Source organism: Oncorhynchus gorbuscha, linkage group LG03 (genome assembly GCF_021184085.1).
Source record: "Oncorhynchus gorbuscha isolate QuinsamMale2020 ecotype Even-year linkage group LG03, OgorEven_v1.0, whole genome shotgun sequence".
NCBI lineage: Eukaryota > Metazoa > Chordata > Actinopteri > Salmoniformes > Salmonidae > Oncorhynchus > Oncorhynchus gorbuscha.
The window spans coordinates 40535350-40563335 of NC_060175.1; the positions used below are offsets into that span (position 1 = coordinate 40535350).

At 44.5% G+C, this 27986-nt stretch overlaps 1 protein-coding gene across 3 annotated transcripts; it reads left to right on the forward strand.

Moving 5' to 3' along the window:
- The first annotated feature begins 76 nt into the window (after positions 1-76).
- Positions 77-27974, forward strand: LOC124031376 (draxin-B). 3 transcript variants are annotated; one of them, XM_046342524.1, is made up of 7 exons: positions 77-591; positions 10888-11410; positions 12451-12593; positions 13830-13950; positions 14251-14343; positions 27207-27296; positions 27445-27974. In XM_046342524.1, exons 2-7 carry the CDS (start codon positions 10909-10911, stop codon positions 27555-27557), a joined length of 1062 nt encoding a protein of 353 aa, XP_046198480.1. In that variant the 5' UTR covers positions 77-591; positions 10888-10908; the 3' UTR covers positions 27558-27974. The 3 variants fall into 3 exon arrangements, with proteins under 3 accessions (XP_046198480.1, XP_046198479.1, XP_046198481.1); XM_046342523.1 differs by having other exon boundaries at positions 235-591; positions 10885-11410; XM_046342525.1 differs by lacking the exon at positions 77-591 and adding an exon at positions 10386-10493 and having other exon boundaries at positions 10885-11410.
- The last annotated feature ends 12 nt before the right edge of the window (positions 27975-27986 follow it).

A 27986-nucleotide genomic window follows, 5' to 3' on the forward strand; every position in this document is an offset into this window, starting at 1 on the left:
ACGCTCTGCTCTTGCCGGGGACGCGGAGTAATATGCTGATAATGCACTGTACCAAACAGGAAGTCCTACTCCACAAAATGCTGTACCTCTGCTTCTTCGTTACCCTCTACTGCCACATGCACGGATGCCAGTTCTTGAGTTATACAATATTTTTATTCTGTACATGCTTCTTGTTTAGTTTTTCTTGCAAAATAATTTATTTAAGCACACTTAATTGCTTCTCTAACACTGAGTTTCAATATTCAGTTCCCAATGCATGTAGTGAAACGTTCAGAAAAAAATCACGAATTTCATTATTTGCAGCGAATTTGACGTAACCCATCCCACACCCAGGTAGCCTATTCTCTTGCGCCTCAACTAATGGGACAAACACTGACATCAGTCCCCGCACGTTCGCGCACACGGTTACGCGCTTCCAGCCAGTGACTCTCATAAACCAAATTTAATCCCAACGATCAACACACCGAACGTGAACGGACCCCAAACAGACGGAATTTCAGTCCTGTGCGCTTTCACGGCCTACATCTCTCATCCCATATAAAACAATTACCTTTGCAATAATAGTCAACCTCAACGGATTAAGAAACGCGGGTGAGGTTTTTTTTTGTCATTTTATTCAAGTGTTGAAACATGGCTATGCCGCAATAACGAAAAGCCAATCAAATGTGCCACATTTTGTGTCATTCATTTAGCTTATTGTTGCATTTTAGACTAACTATTGTAGCCTACTAAGTAGTGCATTTATAACACACACTGTTGTTGCTTCTAAAAAAGTTATATGAATGGAATCCACTGAGAAGGCAAGATATAAACCGTTGCGCCCAGTTATTAGACATTTAAATAAATGTGAAATTGTATGCCTTTTTACTATGCACAATAGTACCTTCAATAGTCCTAATTACTTAATGCTAACTTTAATTCTGATATCTGAACAAAAGTATGTTTCTATTTGGCACGGGGAAAATCATTCTGATTAGGGTGGAGGGTATTATGTTTTCTGTATCAGGCAAATATCTCAAAGAATATTAATTATGTGAATATGTTATGATACAATCCTATATTGTGATCATGTCCTCTTGCCTGTACATATTTGATACTATACTCAATAATATTGGTATTACAAGGACTTAATTAGAGGGAAATATATATAATTTAGTTTGGGTGTCTCCATGTCAGATCATGCCTTTAAAAGTGAAAATAAAGCAGACACATCGGGTGGACAGTGTGGACTCATCATTAACAAGTCTGTTAATTAAAACCAAGCCAATCAGCAGGAATGTGATTACAAGGAGGACTGTAGGTGCACTTGACTGTGAAGCTCCCAGCAGATCAAATTGGGGGCCACATCCCAGTCTACAATCACTAATCAGAGAAAATTAATCAAAATAATAGGAAACCAAAGGACAATATTAATCATGACTTTATGGTTCACTTACTAAGCCTTATTTCACCTAAAAGTAATTCCCCCCATTCCACTTACATATATAACTTCTTATCATTATCACCCTCCCCATGTGTCCTCTGTGTTCCTCTGTGTAGTGGGTAGTCTATAAGTAGTGAGTTGTGCTATCATAGAAAATCTCCTCCACTATGGACTCCATTGGTGATCCACTAGTGTCCACCATGTCCTATAATGATGTGAGGTGATGTGAGATGCTGGTTCAAGGTTGATTCAGTCTGATTGGTTGTTGTGTTTTGGTTGGCCAAGGAGTGTCTTTGTGGAACAGTGGACCCAGCTGGTCTCCTTATGTGCCACCAAATGAGAGCAAGATTCCACTATCACTGTTCCAATTAACCCTCCCCTGGATAGTCTCTCTTTATCTCTCTCTCTCTCCCCCCATCTCCCTAAGTTCTCTTGGCCTACTACCCTTCTCTTCCTCTCAGTGTGATGTCTGTTGTTCATTTGACTCAGCGTTGTTTGAACGCCTTTCTCTCTGCTCTGTGGGTGTCTGGAGGAGGTTGCCCCGCTGTGAGTGTATGTGCACTGAGCATGCTCTACTGGAAGATAAGGACTACATTGCGGGATGTCTCTGATATTGCTGTGCAACCGTGGCAATGTTCGATTTTGCCCAACATGTATTCATCACGGAAACTGCTTATGAACCAAACAGAAGCAAACAGACCAATACAAGAGTTTATATTGGACAAATTCAGAGCTGGAAAAAATGATGTTATGAAATCTCCAATATTGTTCTCCAGTGCTGAAGAATTCAGCACTCAGTGGTAATTGATTTGGCGGTGGAAATGCTACTGGCTGAAATTAACTTTCATAGCAGCTTTCCTGAAGTATTTGTTGAGAAATCAGATGGAAACTACCATGTCAGACTTGTAAAATGTTGGTAAAGATTGAGAACCTTATGCGTTACACATGGCAAACAGTCAACTTTAATTGGATAATAGATCAATTAAGGCATACATTGTCCCTTAAATAAGTTTGACAAATGATTGACAAATGAATCATTTTCTTGAGCATTCACTTAGAGGGTAGTGCGTACGGGGGGGGTGGGGGGGGGTATTGGCATTGTTCACTGGAGGAGCAAAGAAAGGATGGTAAATTAGTCATGCATGTCTGATCTGTTTGGTGTGAAGTCTTCCTTCTGCTGTCCTTCATTGAGCTGTGTGTGATGGGGACAGGGACCAGAGTTCACCTGAGCCCTGCCACCCACTCCCTTCCTGATGCCTTCCCATTGTCCTCTCACTGTCATTGACTGGCTTAAATGAACCACATTACACGTAAGGCACACACTCAGCAACTTGACAGAACACTGCTAATCAGGTAAATAATCGAATAGAAATGGAAAAAAGGAAGCCTCTGCTTTTAGACATGGGCCTGTAATCTCTTTATGTAAACCCAGAATGATTCCGGTGGTCTTGAGGTCTTTGTTTGGTTGTTCCTTGTGGCCTGGCTGGTTGCTATGACAGACAACAGGAAAGAAGCAGATGGCTTCTGGAGGCTTGTTGCCCAGCAGGTGAAATTATCAATGCGCATTAAATAGAGACCACTGCCAGACCAGTGCCTTGTGCCTCCACTGCTTTACTTTGCCTTGATGCGTCCCTCACTACCACAGAAGCACACATCAAACTATAATTTCAGCTGTGTCCATGATCTGCTGTTAGCTGGGCTTTTATGAAGCATGTCAGGGCCTGGTATCGCTGAGGACTGGTCGTAGAACCAGAGAGAATTCTCAGATCGCATCAATAGTGTTTAATGAATCAGCCCTCCAGAGGTGGCCCTTTACACTCTGCTGCTAGATTGTCCATCATCACTGGCCCGACTTCTGTCTGAACAGTCAAAATCATTTATATTGTTTTAACCCAGCTAGTGACCTTCAACTGATGATATGCAGTCATTCTACAAAGTCTTCTAGGATCTGTGGCTTCTTATTCCTCGTAATTTCAATAGGTCATGTTTCATGATCACAGCTTTCCATGTATATGAGGTGAAGGTACACTACATGTCATACTCTTCCTCATGCTCTCTCAAAGCCCTCTCTGTCTTCAGAATCAAAGTTTCACGCTCCTCCACTATCCAGCTAACCCTGCTAATGTGGCCCCTCAGGCCCGGCCACAGCCTCAGCACCAGATGCTAACCCCTGCTGTGTCCTACCTATATCACACAGTGCTCTGTAATACACTGTTTGGTAGACTTCCAATCATTAGATGATGCTGAGAACTTCACCCCAGAGTATTCCATTACCACCCACATCCTGATTTTGTCAGGGGATCACATTTTAGTGGCTACATGAAAGGGACAAAGGAGAAGGGGTTTTGCTAGGTGGGGTGCTTTGTGCCTATCTGTGCCTCTCTGTCACCAACCAGCTTCCTTTTAAGGCAACAGGACTATTCAGGCTGCGACAAGCAGTTCACTATGTTTCTATGAAGGCGTCACTTTTCTCATTGTGTGAGAGAGAAATCATTTTTGTGCCATAACAGACTGCTGCTCAGCCTCTGTCTGTGGCCCATTATCTGCACGCTCATTTCAAAGGGCTCAGTGATCTCCAAAATGAGTCTGGGCTCAGTCAATCCGTTTCCTGTGTATTTTGATTGTTCATTTATTTGGACTAGTTGGTTGGTTCATTTTGGCAGCAAGGTCTCATGGAGCGCACTCCTCCAGAACTGAGCAGACTGACAAGTGAGAGTATTTTCTAGCGATGGCAGGTTTTCTGAGAAGTCTCCCTAAAGAATTCCCTAGTTTGTGTCAAATGTAGGGTTGCAAAGGGAGGGTATATTACTAGAAACATTTGAAGTTTATCAGTAAACTAATATAATTTTGGTATTTTTCAACGATGTTATATAATCTATTACATGACATCTAGTTGCCCTTTTGGGTACTTCAGATTATCACAGGCATCTGTAATGGTCTCTGGCCCTCTGTGTGGCCTTATGTAACGGTTTTCTTGCGGTGAAGGAGAGGAGGACCAATAAAGCAACTACACATGAACAAACTAACAAAACAAGACATGTGCAAACTCAAAACAGCCCTATCTGGTGCAAACACAGAGACAGGAACAATCACCCACAAAACCCAACACCAAACAGGCTACCTCAATATGGTTCCCAATCAGAGACAATGACACCTGCCTCTGATTGAGAACCATATCAGGCCAAACATAGAAATAGACAAACTAGACATGGTGTGACACTTATCACATGTAAAATATATAACATAATTAAATAAGACAATTCTAAAATGAAAAATAGAATGACAAATCTGTAAAACATTATGCAAAATATAAACCATACATTTAGTGAATACCATTGGTGTTTAATATGAGGGTTTCAGCATCATTTTTTTCTTTTTTAATTATACATTTATTTTAGTATGTCTATGTATTTGCTCTCAATGCTTTGGTGTCAAACCAATGGCAGTTGTGAAAAAAGTTAAGAGTTAATACCATTGTTGATTAAATGTTTTTTTCATGCGTTAGGCTATTGTTTTCTTGAACCATATGGTCTATCTCCTAGAAACTCATAGACAATATGGACACAGATAAAATACAGTACCAGTCAAAAGTTTGGTCACACCTACTCATTCAAGTGTTTAAAAAAACGATTTTCTACATTGTATGAAATTATAACTATGCAATTACACACATGGAATCATGTAGTAACCAAAAACGTGTTAAACCAATCAAAGTATATTTTAGATTTCAGATTCTTCAAAGTATCCACCCTTTGCCTTGATGACAGCTTTGCATGCACTTGGCATTCTCTCATCCATCTTCACCTGGAATGCTTTTCCAACAGTCTTGAATTAGTTCCCACATATGCTGAGCACTGGCTGCTTTTCCTTCACTCTGCAGTCCAACTCATCCCAAACCACCTCAATTGGGTTGAGGTCGGGTGATTGTGGAGGCCAGATAATCTGATGCAGCACTCCATCACTCTCCTTCTTGGTCAAATTGCCCTTAAAAAGGGAAAGGGGGATACCTAAGGCAGCAACCCACTGTTCCCAGGGCGCCAAAGACGTGGCTGTTGATTATGGCAGCCCCCTGTACCTCTCTGATTCAGAGGGGTTGGGTTAAATGCGGAAGACACATTTCAGATGAATGCATTCAGTTGTACAATTGACTAGGTACACAGCCTAGAGGTGTGTTGGGTCATTGCAATTTGAAAAACAAATTATAGTCCCAATAAACACAAAACAGATGGGATGGTGTTACCTCTGCTGCAGAGGATAAGTTCATTAGAGTTACCAGCCTCATAAATTGTAGCCCAAATAAATGCTTCACAGAGTTCAAGTAACAGACCCATCTCAACATCAACTGTTCAGAGGAGACTGCGTGAATCAGGGCTTCATGGTCGAATTGCTGCAAAGAAACCACTACTAAAGGACACCAATAAGAAGAATCAAATCAAATCAAAGTGTATTTGTCACGTGCGCCAAATACAACAGCTGTAGTAGACCTTACAGTGCTTACTTACAGGCTCTAACCAATAGTGCAAAAAAGGTGTTAGGTGAACAACAGGTAAGTAAAGAAATAAAACAACAGTAAAAAGACAGGCTATATACAGTAGCGAGGCTATATACAGTAGCGAGGCTACATACATACACCGGTTAGTCAGACTGATTGAGGTAGTATGTACATGTAGATATGGTTAAAGTGACTATGCATATGTGATGAACAGAGAGTAGCAGTAGTGTAAAAGAGGGGTTGGCGGGTGGTGGGTGGTGGTACACAATGCAGACTGCCCGGTTAGCCAATGTGCGGGAGCACTGGTTGGTCGGCCCAATTGAGGTAGTATGTACATGAGTGTATAGTTAAAGTGACTATGCATATATGATAAACAGAGAATAGCAGCAGTGTAAAATGAGGGGTTGGGTTGGGGGTGGCACACAATGCAAATAGTCCGGGTAGCCATTTAATTACCTGTTCAGGAGTCTTATGGCTTGGGGGTAAAAAAAGATGTTGAGAAGCCTTTTTGTCCTAGACTTGGCACTCCAGTAACGCTTGCCATGCGGTAGTAGAGAGAACAGTCTATGACTGGGGTGGCTGGGGTCTTTGACAATTTTTAGGTCTTCCTCTGACACCGCCTGGTGTAGAGGTCCTGGATGGCAGGCAGCTTAGCCCCAGTGATGTACTTGGCCGTAGGCACTACCCTCTGTAGTGCCTTGCGGTCAGAGGCCGAGCAATTGCCGTACCAGGCAGTGATGCAACCAGTCAAGTGGCTCTCAATGTTGCATCTGTAGAACCTTTTTGAGGATCTCAGGACCAATGCCAAATCTTTTTAGTTTTCTGAGGGGGAATAGGCTTTGTCATGCCCTCTTCATGACTGTCTTGGTGTGTTTGAACCATTCTCGTTTGTTGTTGAAGTGGACACCAAGGAACTTGAAGCTCTCAACCTGCTCCACTGCAGCCCCATCTATGAGAATGGGGGCGTGCTCAGTCCTCCTTTTCCTGTAGTCCACAATCATCTCCTTAGTCTTGGTTACGTTGAGGGATAGGTTGTTATTCTGGCACCACCCGGGCACGTCTCTGACCTACTTCCTATAGGCTGTCTCGTCATTGTCGGTGATCAGGCCGACCACTGTTGTGTCGTCTGCAAACTTAATGATGGTGTTGGAGTCGTGCCTGGCCATGCAGTCGTGGGTGAACAAAGAGTACAGGAGGGGACTGAGCACGCACCCCTGTGGAGCTCCAGTGTTGAGGATCAGTGTGGCAGATGTGTTGCTACCTACCCTCACTACCTGGGGGCGGCCCGTCAGGAAGTCCAGGATCCAGTTGCAGAAGGATGTGTTTAGTCCCAGGATCCTTAGCTTAGTGATGAGCTTCGAGGGTACTATGGTGTTGAATGCTGAGCTGAAGTCAATGAATAGCATTCTCACATAAGGGTTCCTTTTGTCCAGGTGGGAAAAGGCAGTGTGGAATGCAATAGAGATTGCATCATTTGTGGGCGGTATGCAAATTGGAGTGGGTTTAGGGTTTCTGTGATAATGGTTTTGATGTGAGCCATGACCATACTTTCAAAGCACTTCATGGCCACGGACATGAGTGCTACAGGTCTGTAGTCATTCAGGCAGGTTGCCTTTGTGTTCTTGGACACAGGGACTATGGTGATCTGCTTGAAACATGTTGGTATTATAGACTCAATCAGGGACATACTTGCTTTGGCCAAGAAACACGAGCAATGCACATTAGACCGGTGGAATTCTGTTCAATGAGTCCAAATGGGAGATTTTTTGTTCCAACAGCCATGTCTTTCTGAGAGGCAGTGTAGGGGAACGGATGATCTCCGGATGTCTGGTTCCCACCGTGGAGCATGGAGGAGGAGGTGTGGGGGTGCTTTGCTGGTGACACTGTCTGTGATTTATTTAGAATTCAAAGCACACTTAACCAGCATGGCTACCAGAGCATTCTGCAGCGATACTCCATCCCATCTGGTTTGCGCTTGGTGGGACTATCATTTTTTCTCAACAGGACAATGACCGAACACACCTACAGGCTGTGTAATGGCTATTTGACCAAGAATGAGAGTGTTGCATCAGATGACCTGCATCCACAATCAAATTTAGATGGTTTGAGATGAGTTGAACAACAGAGTGAAGGAAAAGCAGCCAACAAGTGCCCAGCATATGTGAGAACTCCTTCAAGACTGTTGGAAAAGCATTCCACGTGAAGCTGATTGAGAGAACGCAAGAGTGTGCAAAGCTGTCATTAAGGCAAAGAGTGGCTACCTTGAAGAATTTGTTCAACCTTTTTTGGTTATTATATGATTCCATATGTATTATTTCATAGTTTTGATGTCTTCACTATTATTATACAATGTATAAAATAGTACAAATAAAGAAAAACCCTTGAATGAGTAGGTGTGTCCAAACTTTTGACCAGTAGTGTATATATATATATACAGTATTTGTTTTAAGTTATTTCAAGTATAAATGACCAAAGTTATGATAGATTGCTGTAGATTTTCTGTTAATTGCCAAAATTACTGAAGATTCTGGTAACTTTGGTAAATTCCCGGTAGCTTTGCCACGCTAGTCATATGTACAGGGCTGGAAAATGTGATTAAGCCTGACCAAACACTTCATGTGGGATATGGCACACTGCCTCTCTCTCAGACACACACTGTAAGGTTGGAGAAGATAAAGGTCTCACCTCAGCAACTACAGTCCCACTGTTTTTGCAAACTGCACAGCTGGTGCAATACCCTCCCAGAGATGGGCAGGAGAAAGCAGTTTGTGTCTAATCCCCCAGCAGGTCTGCCTGCAATAGCACCACAAATTTCCCTGGACAGTAGTTGCTTCCCCTCCTCCCCATAACGCAATCTCCTAGTCCTGGCCCATTTTTAGAAGCACCTAAATAACCCACTGTAAACCTCAGGGTGTGTGTGTGTGTGTGTGTGTGTGTGTGTGTGTGTGTGTGTGTGTGTGTGTGTGTGTGTGTGTGTGTGTGTGTGTGTGTGTGTGTGTGTGTGTGTGTGTGTGTGTGTGTGTGTGTGTGTGTGTGTGTGTGTGTGTGTGTGTGTGTGTGTGTGTGTGTGTGTGATGATGGAGGCAAGGCTATCGACCCACAACACCCCAGCAGCAGTGGCTCAATACTTCTTCCCGATTGATTTTCTGTATGGGTCACAAGCCGTCCATCTTTAACATAAAATACTGACCTGCAGGGGCATTGCAGTCATTCTGCATTGCCAGGGCGATGGACGGTCCCAACCCATCAGAGAAGAACAGAAAGCCCACCATGTTCTTTTAATAAAAACCCAAATGAACCCACATGAACTAGACCAGGGGGTTAGAAACAGCAAACAGGGACATTTTATTAGGATATCCTGAGTTGAATACAAATTAAGTTGGTCAGTTAGTGATTATTAATCCTGGGGATTCCTTGAGCCCCATACCAACCCAGCGAACATTACTCCATTGGCCCCGTGTGGTTATTCGGTGGGCATGGGCTAGCCGACATCAAGCCCAACACAGGCTAGCCTAGCACGGGCCTGCCCACAGCAATAGCACATCAGCCCAAAACGGGCTAGCCCAGCATAGGCTAGCCTACATCAAGCCCACACCAGCCTGACACAGGCTAGCCCACAACAAGCCCAACAAAGGCTAGCCCACACCAATCCCACATCAGTCCAATATGGGCCAGCTCACACAAAGCCCAACAGGGGCTAGCCCACACCAAGCCCACACAAGCCTAACAGAGACTAGCCTACACTAGCCCAACACAGGCTAGCCCACATCAATCCCAACATGGGCTACCCCACGCCCAGCACAGGCTAGCCCACACCACGCCCAGCACGAGCCATCCCAATTTGAATATTTGGGGGATGGTTTGCACACAGTTATTTTTGTACAACCTTTACTGGCGTTGTTCTGTTGTTTGGTGACCAAATTGTTTTTATCTTCTACACTGCCATTGATGATGTCTTTAAAAAATACTTAAGTACATGTGACATAGGAGAAAGGTAACAGTTTCTCTTGTTTGAAAATATATGTATGATAGTAACAACAGCATTGTTTTTCTGATACAATGTGTCACGTTCCCTAAATACCTTTAAGGCTTAAATTGTGCAATCTATGCATTGAATTACATTTTTTATAAATAAATTATGAACTCCTATTAACCATAGCAAAGGCGCATTGGCCCAAGGTGGGCAGCCTACATGGGGCCAATATTTTAGCCCACATTGTGAGAATGTTTGCTTATTTCAGGCAAGGTGAGAGCTGCCCTCACCACATATGGGATGTCCACACTGGGCAAATGCATTGGGGGCCAATGTGGAGCCAATGAGCAAAGGCAGCCTATATGGGTCCAATATTTTTGCCTGCATTGAGCCCACATCATGCCAATATGGGCATGTTTGCTGGGAACATTTCCAGACAGACAGGGAAAGACATTTACAACACAAGCACTAAGGGGCTGCCTGTCTCTGTCTTTATAGGCTCCTAAAGAGCCACTGCGGCTTGAGAGGGTAGCCCGAGAGGCTGACGATTACTGCCAGGACTGATGAGTACTGCTGTAGCACAGCATCAGGGATGGGGTGAAGGGGTGAGTAGGCTATGATATGGTGGAACTGAGTGCTTCTGGGAAAAGAGAACGAGGGAACAACATGGGCACTGTCTGGGGACTTCAGAAGATGATAGTGTGGCTGCCTGGTGATGGACTTCATGGCAGAGGTTTAAAGCCACAGACAGTCCAGAGCGATAACACACCAATCAGCTGTGACACGGATGTTTCACCCAAGAAAATACTCTGTTTTGTAGGGATTTTTTAAAAACATGATGAGGAAGAGCCTAGTTTATCTACATGTATTTGAATCAACTCTGGAAGTCCAAAGCGTGTCTGTGGCATCATACTGTAGCTGCTCCTGCCCATCTCTTTTCTTGAGTAAAACATAGAATATAGAACGAGTGTACTGAAATATGTTGTATATTTCCAGCAGGTGGCACTGTTCTTATAGGTGATGGCTTCCTCCTGGTGTCTGCCTCTGGCTCTCCTGGTCTCCAATCTGGTCATTTCACACAGCACCGAGCCCCGCTCCACACACGCCAAAAGGAGATTGGCACAGCCCTCACCAGGCAATGGCAATGCCCTCCAGTACCCTGAGCAGGGCTTCCAGAGCCATGGGCATGGGAACGGCAGGGAGCGTGGAGGGGGGCATGGGGGCCAAGGGGCACACAGTGCCAAAGCCAATACTGGGGCTGGGCTCCTCTCCCGCAGTCCCTTGCACCCCGCAGCTCGGCATGAGGATGATGGGACGGGTTTGGATGGCCTGAGCCCGGTGAGACTGGAGATGGGCCCTGGGGGCAGGGAGAGGGAGAATGGTCGCGGAGGCATCAGGAACCCATCTCATGCTCGGGACAACCACCCTCTGGGGCCACACAAGGGAAAGGAACAGGGACATGGGCACCACTTTGATCACAGGAGACATGGAGGTCGGAGAGACAAGGGTCGGCACACTAAAGGTAAGTCCCCAAAGGATCTAGGGTTATCAAATGAGCCGTAAGCCTGCAACTGGCTTCAAGTGGCCAAGAGACCTCCTGCTGCTATCTAGTGCAGGGGTTCTCAGACTGAGGTCCTCAGACTTGAGGTACTACAGGGGGTCTGCGGCCAGATCTCCAAATTAGTATTAATATTATTATTATTTTTTTTACATTATTTTTTTTTCTTGAATATTACCAAAAAAAAGACATATTTAACACATTTTGGCCAAGGGATTCATGGAATGAGTTTCATGGCAAAATGTGTACAATTGCAGGATGTTAGCTTCAAAGCTGCAGAACAACAAATCTCTCTGCCCAATGATAAAATGCGTAGAATAGCAGGAAATTAGCTTTAAAACTGCAACATTTTCTCTCAGATGCCAAGCATCTGAAGTCAACATGGGCCAGGATCCCTGTGGAACACTTTCGACACCTTGTAGAGTCTATGCCCCGACGAATTAAGGCTGTCCTAAGGGCAAAAGGGGGTGCAACTCAAAGGATGGTGTTCCTAATGTTTTGTACACTCCGTGTATTTACATCATTGGATAGCTAGAGACTTCAGCTTTCTCATCATATGTATATCATTCCTGTAAGACAAAAAATTAAGGCATTGTCCATTGTACAAGCCTTGCGCTTTTTAAAATGTCTGTGTCCCTATGGGAATTTGTTTAAAATATTTCAATGTCAGTTTCTTGGGGGCCTGCTCAGTTTTCTTGGGCTCTGTAATATTTAAAAAAAATCTGAATCGCACCGCTTTTACGTTTCTAACAGTACTAAACATATGTTTGTATGACTTATAGTTTTGAAACAGAAATGTTCTTAATGAGGGTAGTATACAATATTATGCATAGTTTAGAAAATGCCACCAGAGGGCATCAGAGTTTAAGAGGTTAAGTCTGAAGTTGACCTTTTACTTTTTTTAACTGAATTTTCTTGTCAACAATCTGGTTAAGTGGATATGATAATGTATGGTCTTTCCTCTCCTCCCCAACCCCTGTTCTGTCCATCCATCCTTCCTATAGGGTTCCTCCCTGAGCCTGAGCTGGATTCTAGTCTGAAGGAGAGATCTGTCTCCTACACCAACTTTGGCTCCGGCTCCTCTGCAGTTACCACGGTGATGAGCGAGCATCTCCCAACTCTGCCCCCAGCCTCCACCAAACCCAAGGTACCCCATAAAGACATATGACTGCTTATTCAAAACAACATTGTCTATTGTAATTCAGTGTTGTAGGAGAGCTATTCATGGTAAAGAAAGAGTGACTGTTTGGAAATACCTAGGCTCCGTAATGGGCTTAATGTATCACATAGCTCATTACTCATCTCAGAGAAATGAGGAGACAGGCTTTTTAAATTACCTATCATTTTTCCTTCACTTTCTCCCAGCATGCTGCCTACCATCACAATGATCACTCATACAGGTAGATAGATAGATACCTTCTCTGCTGTCTCAGGTCCATAGTTCCATAGTTACTGTAGCCCTGTCTGGCTTTACTGGCCTCGGAGTGTTTGATGTCTAAACTGTCTGACTGCTTGGTATGCTGTTTACAAGCTGCTAGAGAGCCTTGGATATTGTGTGCATGTCTTTATTCATGAGCTGTCAGATATCGGCCTGCAGTGGAAATTATAGCCTTGCTTGGAGTGGACCTGGGTTCATTGACACCGGGACGCTGTGAGCGTTCTTAATTAATGTTTGATTTCGGCTGATGGCTAAATGAACAGCCAGGTACTAGTATCCCACCGCCATTCATCTAGTTGATGTTTCTCAATGTTTCCTCTGGGTGACCAGAATGAGCTGGGATCAATGTGCACAAAGAGTCTGGTTGGCACAGACCCTTATTTCCTGATAGATGATTTTCTCAGGTCCTGTCTCTCTAGACATCCCCAGGAGACCTCTCAATGTCATATTGACTTCATTATAACCTGCTATTATTTTGTCAACACAGTCCAGAGGTCCAGAGGAAAGGATTTATGTAAAGAGCTTTGTTGAAGTTTATGACATATCGGTTTTGGCTAAGTAGTCCCCTGAGGAGTTGTTTTATTCAATATTGACTTCTGCTTAAATTGCTTTGATTCAAGGTGTGATATTGAAGGACATTGACGTACCGGTAAAATCACAGCTGTGTGAAAGTGATTCACAGGCCTTCTCCTCTGACAAGTAGTAACACTCTACTATAAGATGTTTAGTATGATGTATGTATGCTGCCTCAGGGCTATAAACAGTGTAGTGTGCAGCCATGTCCTCAGAAACCCACTGATTGCCTGTAAAGCACTCTGGGCTGTGAAATCCTGAGTGTCCACAACTAACAGGCCATTTTATGGACCAGGTGTCTGTTCACCTCAACTACGGGAATGTAGTTATAGACCACTGAAGTGTGGCTATAATATTCTCTCTGCATTACAGAAGTCAGGCCGGGGGAAAGTGCAAGGAGAGGTGATGCCCACTCTGGATATGACGCTGTTTGACTGGACGGACTACGAGGACATGAAGCCAGTGGATGCCTGGCCTTCTTCCAGGAAGAAAGGTCAGCACTTTATTCAAATACACATTTAGTCATCTCAGTTTGGGAAGATACAGCTAATGTTAATGTTGGTGGAAAGTCATACATGAATATGTGTTCACTCCACAAAAAACCCTAATGATCCTTTTGCATCTACTGAACATACTGTACTGCGTATGATAGACATGCTTGATATATTTGTTATTTCTTTGACATTGAAGTGTTTGCTTGATCGTCCATATGTTTGTCTGAGCCTGGGTTGAAGTACTTGACTGGTACTTTACTGATAATCTGTTTTTGTGCTGGTTATTTTGCATGCTGAAGACAAGCGGCGCAGTAAGAACCTAAGCAGTGGCAACTTGACGGTGGACGCTGATGCCATCGAGCCATGTGACCACCACTTGGACTGCCTCCCAGGTCAGTGACTAAACTGTCCTCCATCCACGACTCTGCTGACCCTTGACCTCTGGCCACTCAGGTCATGGTCTCATGAAGGCTCATTATGATAAAGGCCATGTGATGGTCGAAACATTTGTGTTTTTGAATTTACAACCGAAAGTAATTTTTCTTTGTGAAAGAAAGTTCCAATAACACGTCTGTCAGAGGCAGACAGGAAGTGTGGCAAATAGTGTATGGCAAATAGGTAAATAGGTGCCACGGTAACACCCTCTACATCATTATCAGTTTCTTAACGGAGAGCAAGCTCTATCTATCTCTCCTCAGCACGACTTGAACCACTGCTTTCCTGCTTAACTGCTCAAAGGGGACCTATACAGGACCCGTTGCCTAGCACAAGATAAAAGCTTTGCTTTGCATGAATTGAGCACACCCACCCAAAGGAAAATTTTACTTCTCAGTTTCCAGTCAATGCTAGCACTACACGGCGAGCCTTCGCCCCAATAAACCACTTAGCCTACTTCTTCATGCTTCTTTTTCCCCATCACGGTAAAAGACAGAAAATAGACTTTTACTATTTGGTTAGCCCACACTGCAAGGCAAAGCTAACCTAGCTAGCTCACCAAAGAGTTACACCACATACTTTTCTTCAGCTAGCAGCGTGCTAGCAATTAGCTCATGATGTGAACACTAGCTAGCTATACGGCTAAGCGTCAGCCATCACAAGCATAGCCTGGACCCACTAGCCAGAGCTATGGCTACAACTACCCCTGCACAGGGTGAACCCAGCAGACCCCCTGCTTGGGACTGGAGCATGCTCAGGCAGCTCTCGCTAATCCTGAATCTTGCACTCATTGCAAGAAGTTGCCTAAGTCGAGTCTCAAAAGTGGGGCGTGCCATGCAGCCTCCCGCAAGGCTCTTCTACCTCCCAGCCTTCAGGCCAAGAGGCAACCCAACAACCCTGAATGAAACCAGCTGAGCTGAGGTTATGGACGGTCACCCCTGGATTTCCACCCACTGTTTGACAAACTAGCAACAGGGAACGGCGACAAGGGGATGTACAAGTAGGAGGATGACAGTATTCTGCACCACTTCCACAATGAGGATGAAGAAGGGGAGGAAGGTTCCAAACCACCACCATCTCAGAAGACTGCGAACACGGAGGCGAGTTCACAGAGTAGAGGCAGGTCCTGGGGCAAGCTGTCCTTCATTGCAGCCACTTCAAAGTCTGGCCCGGCTCTCCGCCATTGGATGGACCTCTCTGTCTTTGCCGAAGGCACTCCACTAGGGGTAGTGTTTGCAAGGAAAGTATTGACGACAGACACATTTGTCACAGGGTGGGGCATAGCCCACAAGGGCAGAGTAGTGAACGGATTGTGGTCCCCACAACTCCCACTTGCTCATATAAATGACCACAGGTTGCTTACAGCCCTTCTGGCCCGAAAGCATTTTCTGCCTTTTCTTAGGAATTGTCACATCCTGGTCAGGACGGAAAATATGACTGTAGAGGCACACATCAACCGCCAGGGTGGCACCCGATCTCTGTAGCTGTATGCAGGCTAGTCCACAAGCTCCTTCTGTGGAGCAGCACCTCTTCTCTTCACCTGTGACTCATGTTTCAGGTGTTATGAACACAGTAGCAGACATGTTGTCCAGAGGGAATCCCCTGTACATCCCAAATTGGTGGCCTAAGTGTGGGAGAGATACAGACAAGCTTCTGTAGGTTTAATTGCATCATGCACAGACACACACTGTCCGCTGTTCTTTGCACGAGCTGGCAGTGATGCGCCACTAGGGGTGGACACGCTGGCGCACCCATGGCCAAGGGTGCAGCTTTATGCGTTTCATCCCCTGTCTGATCCTTCCCACTCTATCCAGAGTGAAGGATCAGAACGTGTCCCTCATCCTTACAGCCCCTCAATGGCCAGGACAGCTGTGGCTAGCGGAGATTGTTTTGACCAGCCCTAGCAGCTGCTGTTACACAGTGATCTGTTGACCCAAGTAAATGGAGATATTTTGCGCACTCTTTGGGCCTGGCCCGTGAGAGGATGAAAATCAATGCAATAGGCCTAAGGCAAGCGTCCCTTCTGCAAGCTCACTATATGACAATAAGTGGTGTATGTTTGAAAGATGGTGTGGTCAGAAATAGATCATTCCCTTCCAATGCTCTGTTTCAGAGGTACTATGCTTTTTGCAGGACCTTTTGGACAGGGGAAAGCCTTTTCCACCATTAAGAGGTACTGCAGACTCTGCCTGTCATATAGGCTTCGACAATAATACAGCGGGAAAACACCCCCTGAGTTGACATTTTATGAAAGGCGTGTTGCTTATGCCCAGCGTCAAGCCGTTAGTCCCATCATGGGACCTATCTATTGTGCTTGAGGTCATTTCACAGCAGCTGTTTGACCCGCTGGAAAGTGTAGAAATGTGTTATCTCTCATTTAAAACTGCATTACTTTTAGCCATTACGTACCCAAAGTGGGTGAGTGAGCTGCACGCACTGTCAGTCCACCACTCATACCTGCTATTTGCCCTAGGGTTATCAAAGGTTACCTTACAACCTAACCCTGGCTTATAATAGCAAGGGTTTACCACCTCCGGAGGGCTTGAGAGCGCATTCCACCAGAGGTATGGCTGCGTCATGGGCACTATACGAAGGCATCTCCATCCAAGAGATCTGTAATGCGGCATGTTGGGCAACCCCTCAAACCTTTGAGGTTCTACCGACAATATTAATATGAGTGAAGAATCTCACCACGTTTCCCTTCACGTGGACGAAAACAGTTGCTTGATAATGAAGTAGAGGGTGGGACCGTGGAGCCTTATAACATGTTGACCTGTGTTTTGGCTCAGTCCCCCACAATTTACTACTAGTTGCTACAGCACCACCTTGCGAGTTGGCCATCTTCCGCTCGTATAGTATATGTGCAGCCGGGATCCATACGATGAGCAAGTCCTCCGCAGGCTGTATTTGCAAACCCACTGAAGCTTGTAGCAAACTTTTAGTAAATTCCTGTCAACAAGAGAGACATGGAAGCCCAGCTACACTAGCTAAACTAGTTTCAAATCAAGGTTGCTAACGAATGTTTTCAAAGATGCAGGAGCTGTGTTTATTTTTGCTCTTCTGGGACAATGTGGACCATCCGGACTTCCAATGTAGCAACTGTTTGCTTGCATAGGACAACAGGGGTGAAGTGGCTACTCTTAGCAAACAAATAGCGAATTTACACAAGCTACTGGGGAATCCATGTCGGCCTACTTTTTCTTCTACTCCGGTTGCTGGATGCCACTCTGGCCTGGTGGGTACCAACAGCCGACTGGCCAGTGCTCTGCAGGGATCCCTCCCCAAAGGGGTTTACTCCTTCCCTGGAGAATGGAGTTGGTAGGATGCTTCTGGATGACTTAGTGGATGTTCCTATTCTTGGCCCTACCAACCACCCATGGAGGCACGTCACTCGCCGTGGATGGCGAAAGCAGCGGCCTTTTGTCAACAGAGGCCTCCTTGGTGGTGGGAAGCCCGGACCTGATAAATACTTCAAACAGCTTCGCCGCCCTGGATCCAGAGGTTCCAGCACCTTCATCCCTGGGGGCTTATACTTCAATATTGGATCCGGAGATACCTGCGCCTTGGTCCCCTGTTCTGTCTCCCTTGCCGGTGGCTTCTACAGTGAATGACACTTCATTGGTTATGGGAGGCTTGAACCGGGTGCCAAGAGTTCCTAGTATACGAGATACCGCCTCTCACTAGTCCTCAACGGGTCTCCCGACTCATGCGAGGAGTAGGAATGGGTGGATTTCCTCTCATCTCGCTGGCTGTTGTTTTTAGGCATCTCTATGGTACGGAGCGTCTCGGTTCCTGGACCAAAAACCCTGTGCTACCCCAGACCTCGAGTACAGCATATTACTTGGCTACTCCCTACCGTTCTATGTCAGCACACAGAGATTGATGCTGTTGTATTCGATGTGAGATTTCATGACATTAGGAATGGTAGTTTGGAACGGCTGAAACAGGATTTTGAAGAACTGATTGGATCTCTGCTGGACATCAAAAACATCCTCAAATTTCTAGCCCTCTGCCCTTGCTGGGTTGAGGTAGTGAACATTTAAGCAGGTTAATAGCACTTCACTACCTATGTGACATCTGCAGCTCCAATGGTGTAACTTTTGTAGACAATTTTGACACCTTTTGGAAGCAGAGGATGCTGTTCAAAGGTATTTACTCCTATTAAATTGCAGCGAAATCATTTCTCCACAGATGCACATGTTGATAGGGGTATTGTAAATAGTAATTATGGGTCTGTTCATTTAATTTCCATTGATAGCTCTGTTAGCTCCCGTAAGAGACCCACTGTTGTTAGCTCCACCTACAGTATACGCATATCAAGCAATCATTTTCATCTGGATTTTCGCAACTAGCTAACCGCAATCCCGGGTGACTACTCCTGGCCAGTGTTTCCATCCCAGTGCAAGCACCAATTAGCCTGAAGCAAGCCTGGCTAGGGCTCCTGGGCTACCGCCAAAGCCCACTCCTGGACTACAATATCATGACCCTTTCTACTGCCAATACGGGGCATGGAACCCCGCCGATCCTCTACGACTGGAATGCCGACATCCCCTAAGGAGCGACGTGCGCTGAAGGCCCATTCTGCTAACCATGGCCTGCTAGCTACCTAGAGCTACTTGGAACCCTACTAATCCATGACTGGTCTATCAACGTCACTGCACGAAGAGGCAAAAACAGACTTACCTCCATCGCGACATCCCCCAAAGGCCCTTCTGCTAACTTGCTAGCCCCGGTCTACTAACTGCTAGCTTGCTAGCTCCGGTCTGCTAGCTTGCTTGCCCTGGTCTGCTAACTGCTACCTTGCTTGCCCCGGTCTGCTAACTGCTAGCTTGCTTGTTAGCCCCGGCCTACTAACTGCTAGCTTTTTAGCACCGGCCTGCTAATTGTCTGAATCGCCGTGTCCCCAACCAGCCCAACCAGTCACTGGACCCATTTGTTCACTTGGCTACGCCTGCCTCTCTCTAATATCAATATGCCTCGTCCATTACTGTCCTGCTTAGTGATTACTGTCTTATTTCATTTTAGCGCCTCTAGCACTGCTCAATATGCCTTAATCAACCATGTTGTTCCACCTCCTACATATGCGATGACATCACCTGGTTTAAACGTCTCTAGAGACAATATCGCTCTCATCATTACTCAATGTCTAGGTTTACCTCCAATGTACTGACATCCTACCTTACCTTTGTCTGTACACTATGCCTTGAATCTATGCTATCGTTCCCAGACACCTGCTTCTTTTACTCTCTGTTCCAAACCTGCTTGGCGGCCAGTTCGTATAGTCTTTAGCTGTACCCTTATCCTACTTCTCCTCTGTTCCTCTGGTAATGTAGAGGTTAATCCAGGACCTGCAGTGCCTCGCTCCAGTCCCACTCCCCAGGGGCTCTCCTTTGTTGACTTCGGTAACCGTAAAAGCCTTGGTTTCATGCATGTTACCATTAGAAGCCTACTCTCTGAGTTTGTTTACTCACTGCTTTAGCACACTCTACCAACCCGGATGTCTTAGCCGTGTCTGAATCCTGGCTTAGGAAAACCACCAAAAACCCTGAAATCTCCATCCCTAACTATAACATTTTCCACCAAGATAGAACTGCCAAAGGGAGCGGTGTTGCAAACTACTGCCAGGATAGCCTGCAGGTCTGTACCCCAAAAAATTGAGCTTCTACTTCTAAAAATGGACCTTTCCAGAAACAAGTCTCTCACTGTTGCCGCTTGCTATAGACCCCCCTCTGCCCCCAGCTGTGCCCTCGACACTATATGTGAACTGACTGCCCCCCATCTATCTTCTGAGCTCGTGCTACTAGGTGACCTAAACTGGGACATGCTTAACACCCCGGCCATCCCACAATCTAAGCTTGATGCCCTCAATCTCACACAAATTATCAATGAACCTACCAGGTACAACCACAATTCCGTAAACACAGGCACCCTCATAGATATCATCCTAACTAACTCTCCCTCCAAATAAACCTCTGCTGTTCTCAATCAAGATCTCAGCGATCACTGCCTCATTGCCTGCATCCGTAATGGGTCTGCAACCAAACGACCACACCTAATCACTGTCAAATGTTCCCTAAAACACTTCTGAGACCAGGCCTTTCTAATCGACCTGGCCGGGGTATCCTGGAATAACTTTGACCTCATCCCGTCAGTAGAGGATGCCTGGTTATTCTTTAAAAGTGCCTTCCTCACCATCTTAAATAAGCATGCCCCGTTCAAAAAATGTAGAACTAGGAATAGATATAGTCCTTGTTTCACTCCAGACCTGTCTGCCCTTGACCAGCACAAAAACATCCTGTGGCGTTCTGCATTAGCATCGAATAGCCCACAGGCAGTTAGGAAAGCTAAGGCCAACTTTTTCAAACAGAAATTTGCATCCTGTAGCTCTAACTCAAAAAAGTTCTGGGACACTGTAAAGTCCATGGAGAATAAGAGTACCTCCTCCCAGCTGCCCACTGCTCTGAGGCAAGGAAACACTGTTACCACCGATAAACCCACTATAATTGAGAATTTCAATAAGCACTTCTCTATAGCTGGCCATGCTTTCCACCTGGCTACCAACTGCCCGGCACCCTCCACAGCAACCCGCCAAAGCCCCCACCATTTCTCCTTCACCCAAATCCAGATAGCTGATGTTCTGAAAGAGCTGCAAAATCTGGACCCCTACAAATCAACCGGGCTAGACAATCTGGACCCTCTCTTTCTAAAACTATCTGCCAAGATTGTTGCAACCCCTATTACTAGCCTGTTTAACCTCTATTTCTTATTGTCTGAGATTCCCAAAGATTGGAAAGCTGCTGCAGTCATGCCCCTCTTCAAAGGGGCCAAGTTAACAAACAGATCACTGACCATTTCGAATCCCACCGTACCTTCTCCGCTATGCAATCTGGTTTCAGAGCTGGTCACGGGTGCACCTCAGCCACGCTCAAGGTCCTAAATGACATCATAACCGCCATCGATAAGAGACATTACTGTGCAGCCGTATTCATCGACCTGCCCAAGGCTTTCGACTCTGTCAATCACCACATTCTTATTGGCAGACTCGACAGCCTTGGTTTCTCAAATGATTGCCTTGCCTGGTTTACCAACTACTTCTCTGATAGAGTTCAGTGTGTAAAATCGGAGGGCCTGCTGTCCGGACCTCTGACAGTCTCTATGAGGGTGCCACAGGGTTCAATTCTCGGGCTGTCTCTCTTCTCTGTATACATCAATGATGTCGCTCTTGCTGCTGGGGATTCTCTGATGCACCTCTACGCAGATGACACCATTCTGTATACTTCTGGCCCCTCTTTGGACACTGTGTTAACTAACCTCCAGATGAGCTTCAATGCCATACAACTCTCCTTCCATGGCCTCCAACTGATCTTAAATGCAAGGAAAACTAAATGCATGCTATTCAATCGATCACTGCCCTCACCTGCCCGCCCGTCCAGCATCACTACTCTGGACGGCTCTGACTTAGAATACGTGGACAACTACAAATAGCTAGGTGTCTGGTTAGACTGTAAACTCTCCTTTCAGCCTCACATTAAGCATCTCCAATCCAAAATTAAATCTAGAATCAGCTTCCTATATCGCAACAAAGCATCCTTCACTCATGTTGCCAAACATACCCTCGTAAAACTGATCATCCTACCGATCCTCGACTTCGGTGATGTCATCTATAAAATAGCCTCCAACACCCTATTCATCTAATTGGATGCAGTCTATCACAGTGCCATCCGTTTTGTCACCAAAGCTCCATACACTACCCACCACTGCGACCTGTACCCTCTCGTTGGTTGGCCCTCGCTTTATACTCGTCGCCAAACCCACTGGCTACAGGTTATCTACAAGGCCCTGCCTTATCTCAGCTCACTGGTCACCATAGCAACACCCACTCGTAGCATGCGCTCCAGCAGGTATATCTCACCGGTCACCCCCAAAGCCAATTCCTACTTTGGTCGCCTTTCCTTCCAGTTCTCTGCTGCCAATGACTGGAACGAACTGTAAAAATCACTGAAGCTGGAGACTCACATCTCCCTCACTAGCTTTAAGCACCAGCTGTCAGAGCAGCTCTCAGATCACTGCACCTGTACATAGCCCATCTGTAAACAGCCCAATTATCTACTCTTCCCCATACTGTATTTATTTATTTATCTTGCTCCTTTACACCCCAGTATCTCTACTTGCACATTCATCTTCTGTACATCTATCATTCCAGTGTTTAATTGCTATATTGTAATTACTTCGCCACCATGGTCTATTTTGTGCTTTATCTCCCTTATCTTACCTCATTTGCACTCACTGTATATAGACTTTTGTTTTCTTTTTTTCTACTGTATTATTGAATTTATGTTTTGTTTATTCCATGTGTAACTGTGTTGTTGTATGTGTCAAATTGCTATGCTTTATCTTGGCCAGGTTGCAGTTGCAAATGAGAACTTGTTCTCAACTAGCCTACCTGGCTAAATAAAAATATTGCTACATAAACATAGGGGTATTGTCAATAGTAATCTTGTGCACATTTATCTGAATTCTACTATTTGCTCTGCCACTTTGAATCCAAACAGGAAGCCCATTGTGGCTAGCTCATCCAGTTCTATTGACTTGTGTCAACATGGATACTCCTGCTCTTTTCAAATCTCATAGATGGCTTGAACTGTTACATATATACTGAACAAGAATATGAACGCAACATGCAACAAGTTCAATGATTTTACTGAGTTACAGTTCATTTAAGGAAATTGGTCAAATTAAATACATTTGCTATGCCCTAATCTATAGATTTAGGGCAGGGGCGCAGCCATGGGTGGGCCTGGGATGGCATAGGCCCACTGATCAAATCAGAATCCGTTTTTACCCACCAAAGGGCATTATAACAAACAGAAATAGTCCTCAGTTTCATCTGCTTTCCGGGTGGCTGGTCTCAGGCAATCCCGCAGGTAAAGAAGCTGGATGTAGAGATAGTGGACTGCCATGGTTACACATGGTCTGCGGTTGTGAGGCCAGTTGGACATACTGCCATATTCTCTAAAATGACTTTGGTGTTGGCTTATGGTAGAGAAATTAACATTACACTATCTGGCAAAAGCTCTGGTGGACATTCCTGCTTTCAGCATGCCAATTGCACGCTCCCTCAACTTTAGCACCTGTGGCTTTGTGTAGTGTGACAGAACTGCACGTTTTAGAGTGGCCTTTTATTGCCCCCAGCGCAAGGTGCACCTGTGTAATGACCATGCTGTTTAATCAGCTTCTTGATATGCCACATCTGTCAGGTGGATGGATTATCTTGGCAATAGTGAAATGCTCACTAACAGGGAAATAAACATATTTGTGCACAAAATTGGAGAGCTTTTTGTATGGAACATTTCTGGCATATTTTATTTCAGCTCATGAAACATGGGACCAGCACTTTACATGTTGCATTTATATTTTTGATCAATTTACTGTAAATGTGCGAATCCTGATGTCTAAACTAAACTTTCTGGATGTCTTGTGCATGACACTAGCCCAGATGTTCTGGAGACCTGGCTGAATAATTTGATTATGGATAAGGACATTGCCATTGTGGACTATAACATTTTCAGATGTGATAGACAAAAATGAGAGGGAGGGGTAGCTATTTATGTCAAAACTACTCTTACTCTTTATGTCAAATCTACTCGCTTTGTTGGTTGTATAAGTGGCCATAAGCCAAAATATGCAGATATGTATTACTGCTGTCTATCGCCCCCCCAGCCGCTTCTATGGGGGCTGTTGGTATTATTTCTGATTATTTAAAACACTTTCTGGTATCTGAACTGGATGTGTTAGGAGATCTATATCTTGATTGGCTTACACATGCCTCAGATCAGTTTAAGAATATCTGTCTTGAATTCAGCTTGACTTGATAATGAAACCCATTCAGATTTATGTAAAAAAACCTAGCAAACTCCTCATCGATTGATTTTATACTGACTAACCGACCCCATTAGTATTTGTCTAGTGGTGTTTTTGCAAGTGATATTAGCGACCACTCCCCTATCGCTTTTATTAGAGATACCAAATTGAAAACTGACCCTCCTATAATTGTGAAGATAAATATTAAAAAATTCCTTTATGATGTATAGTAATATAGACCATGTTAATATTTATCCTTCTATTCTCTCGGAGGATCTGAGCCCTAGGACCATGCCTCAGGACCACCTGGCATGATGACTGCTTGCTGTCCCCAGTCCACCTGGTCGTGGACTGGGGACTTATGCCTGTGGTTATGGATCTCTGACCTGTTCACCGGATGTGCTACCTTGTCCTGGACCTGCTGTTTTCGACTCTCTCACTCTACCGCACCTACTGTCTCTAACTCTGAATGATCGGCTTTGAAAAGCCAACTGACATTTACTCCTGAGGTGCTGACCTGTTGCTCCCTCTATAACCACTGTGATTATTATTATTTGACCCTGCTGGTCATCTATGAACATCTTGGCCATGTACTGTTATAATCTCCACCCGACACATCCAGAAGAGGACTGGCCACCCCTCAGAGCCTGGTTCCTTTCTAGTTTTTTCCCCTAGGTTCCTGCCATTCAAGGGAGTTTTTCCTAGCCACCATGCTTCTACATCTGCATTGCTTGCTGTTTGGGGCTTTAGGCTGGGTTCCTGTATAGCACTTTGTGACATCGGCTGGTGTTAAAAGGGCTTTATAAATACATTTGATTGGCTTTTTTTTACTAGCTGCATACCAGTACCCTGTTTTGGCACTTTCATTTTTTTCATCCATTTTGACTGGTTTAAAAAATGTAACCTTTTATTTAACTCGGCAAGTCAGTTAAGAACAAATTCTTATTTACAATGACGGCCAACACCAGCCAATTGTGTGCCGCCCTATACTCCCAATCACGGCCAGTGATACAGCCTGGATTCAAAACAGGGTGTCTGTAGTGACGCCTCAAGCACTGAGATGCAGTGCCTTCGACCTCTGCACCACTCAGGAGCCCTAAACATGCCCCTTTCAAGCAACTCAGAGTCAAAAACAGAATTAATCCATGGTGCTCTCCTGTTCTCTCAGACCTCCTCTTGGTAAGAAATCAAGTCTGGCGAAGACAAACTGGCTCGTTAGCTGATCAGCAGCTATTTAGGTAGTTGAGAAATAGGTGCACTGCCTCGGTTAAACAGGTCAAATCAAAATACTTCCTTGGCTCTATGGCAGACTGTTAGTGATCCCTCTAAATTCTGGAAAACAGTTCATTCACTGAAGCGGGGTAATTCCTCTACTGCCCTTTCTAAGCAAGTAGTTTTAGACTCCTGCATCATTACTCAGAAAGTTAAGATTTGTGATGGTTTTAATCAGCATTTTATCTCAGCTAGTGTCTTACTTGAAATAAATGGTGGTCAAACTGGTCTTGGCGAGTTAGTTGACTGTTCTTCCCACATACAGCTTTCAGTTGTCTCAGTGGAATCAGTCGACTTGGGAAATGGTAGTCCTGGTTTTTCTTTTTGGCAACTCACAGAAACAGAAGTTCATGCTGCTTGATTAGCTATTGACACCAAGATGGACCCGTCTTTGCTTAACTATGCAGCACCCCTCATTGCTTGCTCAGTAACACACATTTATTATTGAATTTTAGTATTAGGAAATATTCCAAAAGTGTGGAAAGCAGCTCATAAATTCATAAAGGCGGGATAGTAATGATCTCGATAATTATCAACCCATTTCCAGGCTCCCTTGTCTTGCAAAAAATCCTAGAATCATTGGTCAACAAACAGCAAAAAATCCTAGAATCATTGGTCAACAAACAGCTATGTTACAGCTATGTTCTTTTCTATCTGTAAATGGTATTCTTAATGTTAATCAATCCAGATTCAGACCTAAATGTAGTACCACTATGGCTACCATGCTTGTTGTAAATTATATTGCAAATGCCTTAGATGATAGAATTAATTGTGCTACCATGTTTGTAGACTTGTCAAAAGCCTTTGATACTGTAGACCATGCTATTCTGATGAATAAGCTCTCTTCTATAGGGTTGGATACTGATGCTTTCCGATGGTTTCAGAATTATCTCAATGACAGACCTCAGGCCATCAAGGTAGATGTGGTCAAATCTGAGTTTTTTGAGTTACATAAAGAGGTGCCCCAAGGTTTGATACCCGGCCCACTACTGTTTACAATCTATATACTGTAAATAATATTGTTAATGCTGTAAAAAAAAAAAATACAGTACCAGTCAAAAGTTGACACACTTACTCATTCCAGGGTTTTTCTTTATTTTGACTATTTTCTACATTGTAAAATAACAGTGAAGACATCAAAAATATGAAATAACACATGGAATCATGTAGTAACCAAAAGATTGTTAAACAAATCAGTAAATGTTTTGTATTTGAGAGTCTTCAAAGTAGCCACCCTTTGCCTTGATGATAGCTTTGCACACTCTTGGCATTATCTCAACCAGCTTCATGAGGTAGTCACCTGGAATGCATTTCAATTAACAGGTGTGCCTTCTTAAAAGTTCATTTGTGGAATGTCTTTGAGCCAGTCAGTTGTGTTGTGACAAGGTAGGTGTGGTAAACAGAAGACAGCCCTATTTGGCAAAAGACCAAGTCCATGTTATGGCAAAAAGAGCTCAAATAAGCAAGCAGAAACAACAGTTCATTATTACTTTAAGACAATGAAAGTAAGTCAATGCGGAGATTTTCAAGAACTTGGAAAGTTTCTGCAAGTGCAGTCGCAAAAACCATCAAGCACTAGGATGAAACTGGCTCTCATGTGTCCCTATAGTGAGATACTTCACTCATATTATCAGAGAACCGGGGTTACGCAAATAACCTGACGTTTCTCCCTCTACCCCACCCATAGGATCCTGCTGTGACCTGAGACAGCACGAGTGCAAGCTTCACAACCGCGGCCTCAACAACAAGTGCTATGATGACTGTATGTGTGAGGAAGGTGAGTAAGTGACGTAACAGGCCAAAGCCACAGAGCATCAGAGAATTTAAGTGAGAACACAACCAACATAGGACATATAGGGCTCAGTTTCTGATGTCAGTAGCCTGCTTGTCCATCCTCTGACAGCGTTCCTATTCATTTGTCTCAGGGTTCCGTTGCTATGCCAAATTCCACCGGAAGCTTCATGTGACCAGGCGAAGGGGTCGTTGTGTGGTGCCAGAGTCAGCCAACAGAGACCAGGGGTCCTTCATCACAGTGTGAGGGGTCACAGAGACACAACACACACTGAACATGAGCCCTCTCTCTGACATAAAAGACAGACCGTGTCTTGTGATAGTTCATTCAGAATGTTCATACTACTCATCTGGTCTCCCTCACTTCAGTGCCACAGAATCACGTACATGTACACATTAGTTCCAGAACAACAACACTGCAGTGTCTGATTAACTGTGTCCTGAACATATGAATGTGTTTTCTGAGAATGGATAGATTGTCAATGGCTTTTCTAATGATTCTGTCACACTACTCTTTAAAGGTAATTATTATGATAAGCAAAAATGTTTGAGTTTCCTTCTATATGTTTTAATATTTGTTTTATTTATACAATACTTACAACATAACTCTGTCTATTGTGTTTTTTCAACCTCATTTTACGTGATTAAATTCTTGTACATTGATGATTGTTGTTCT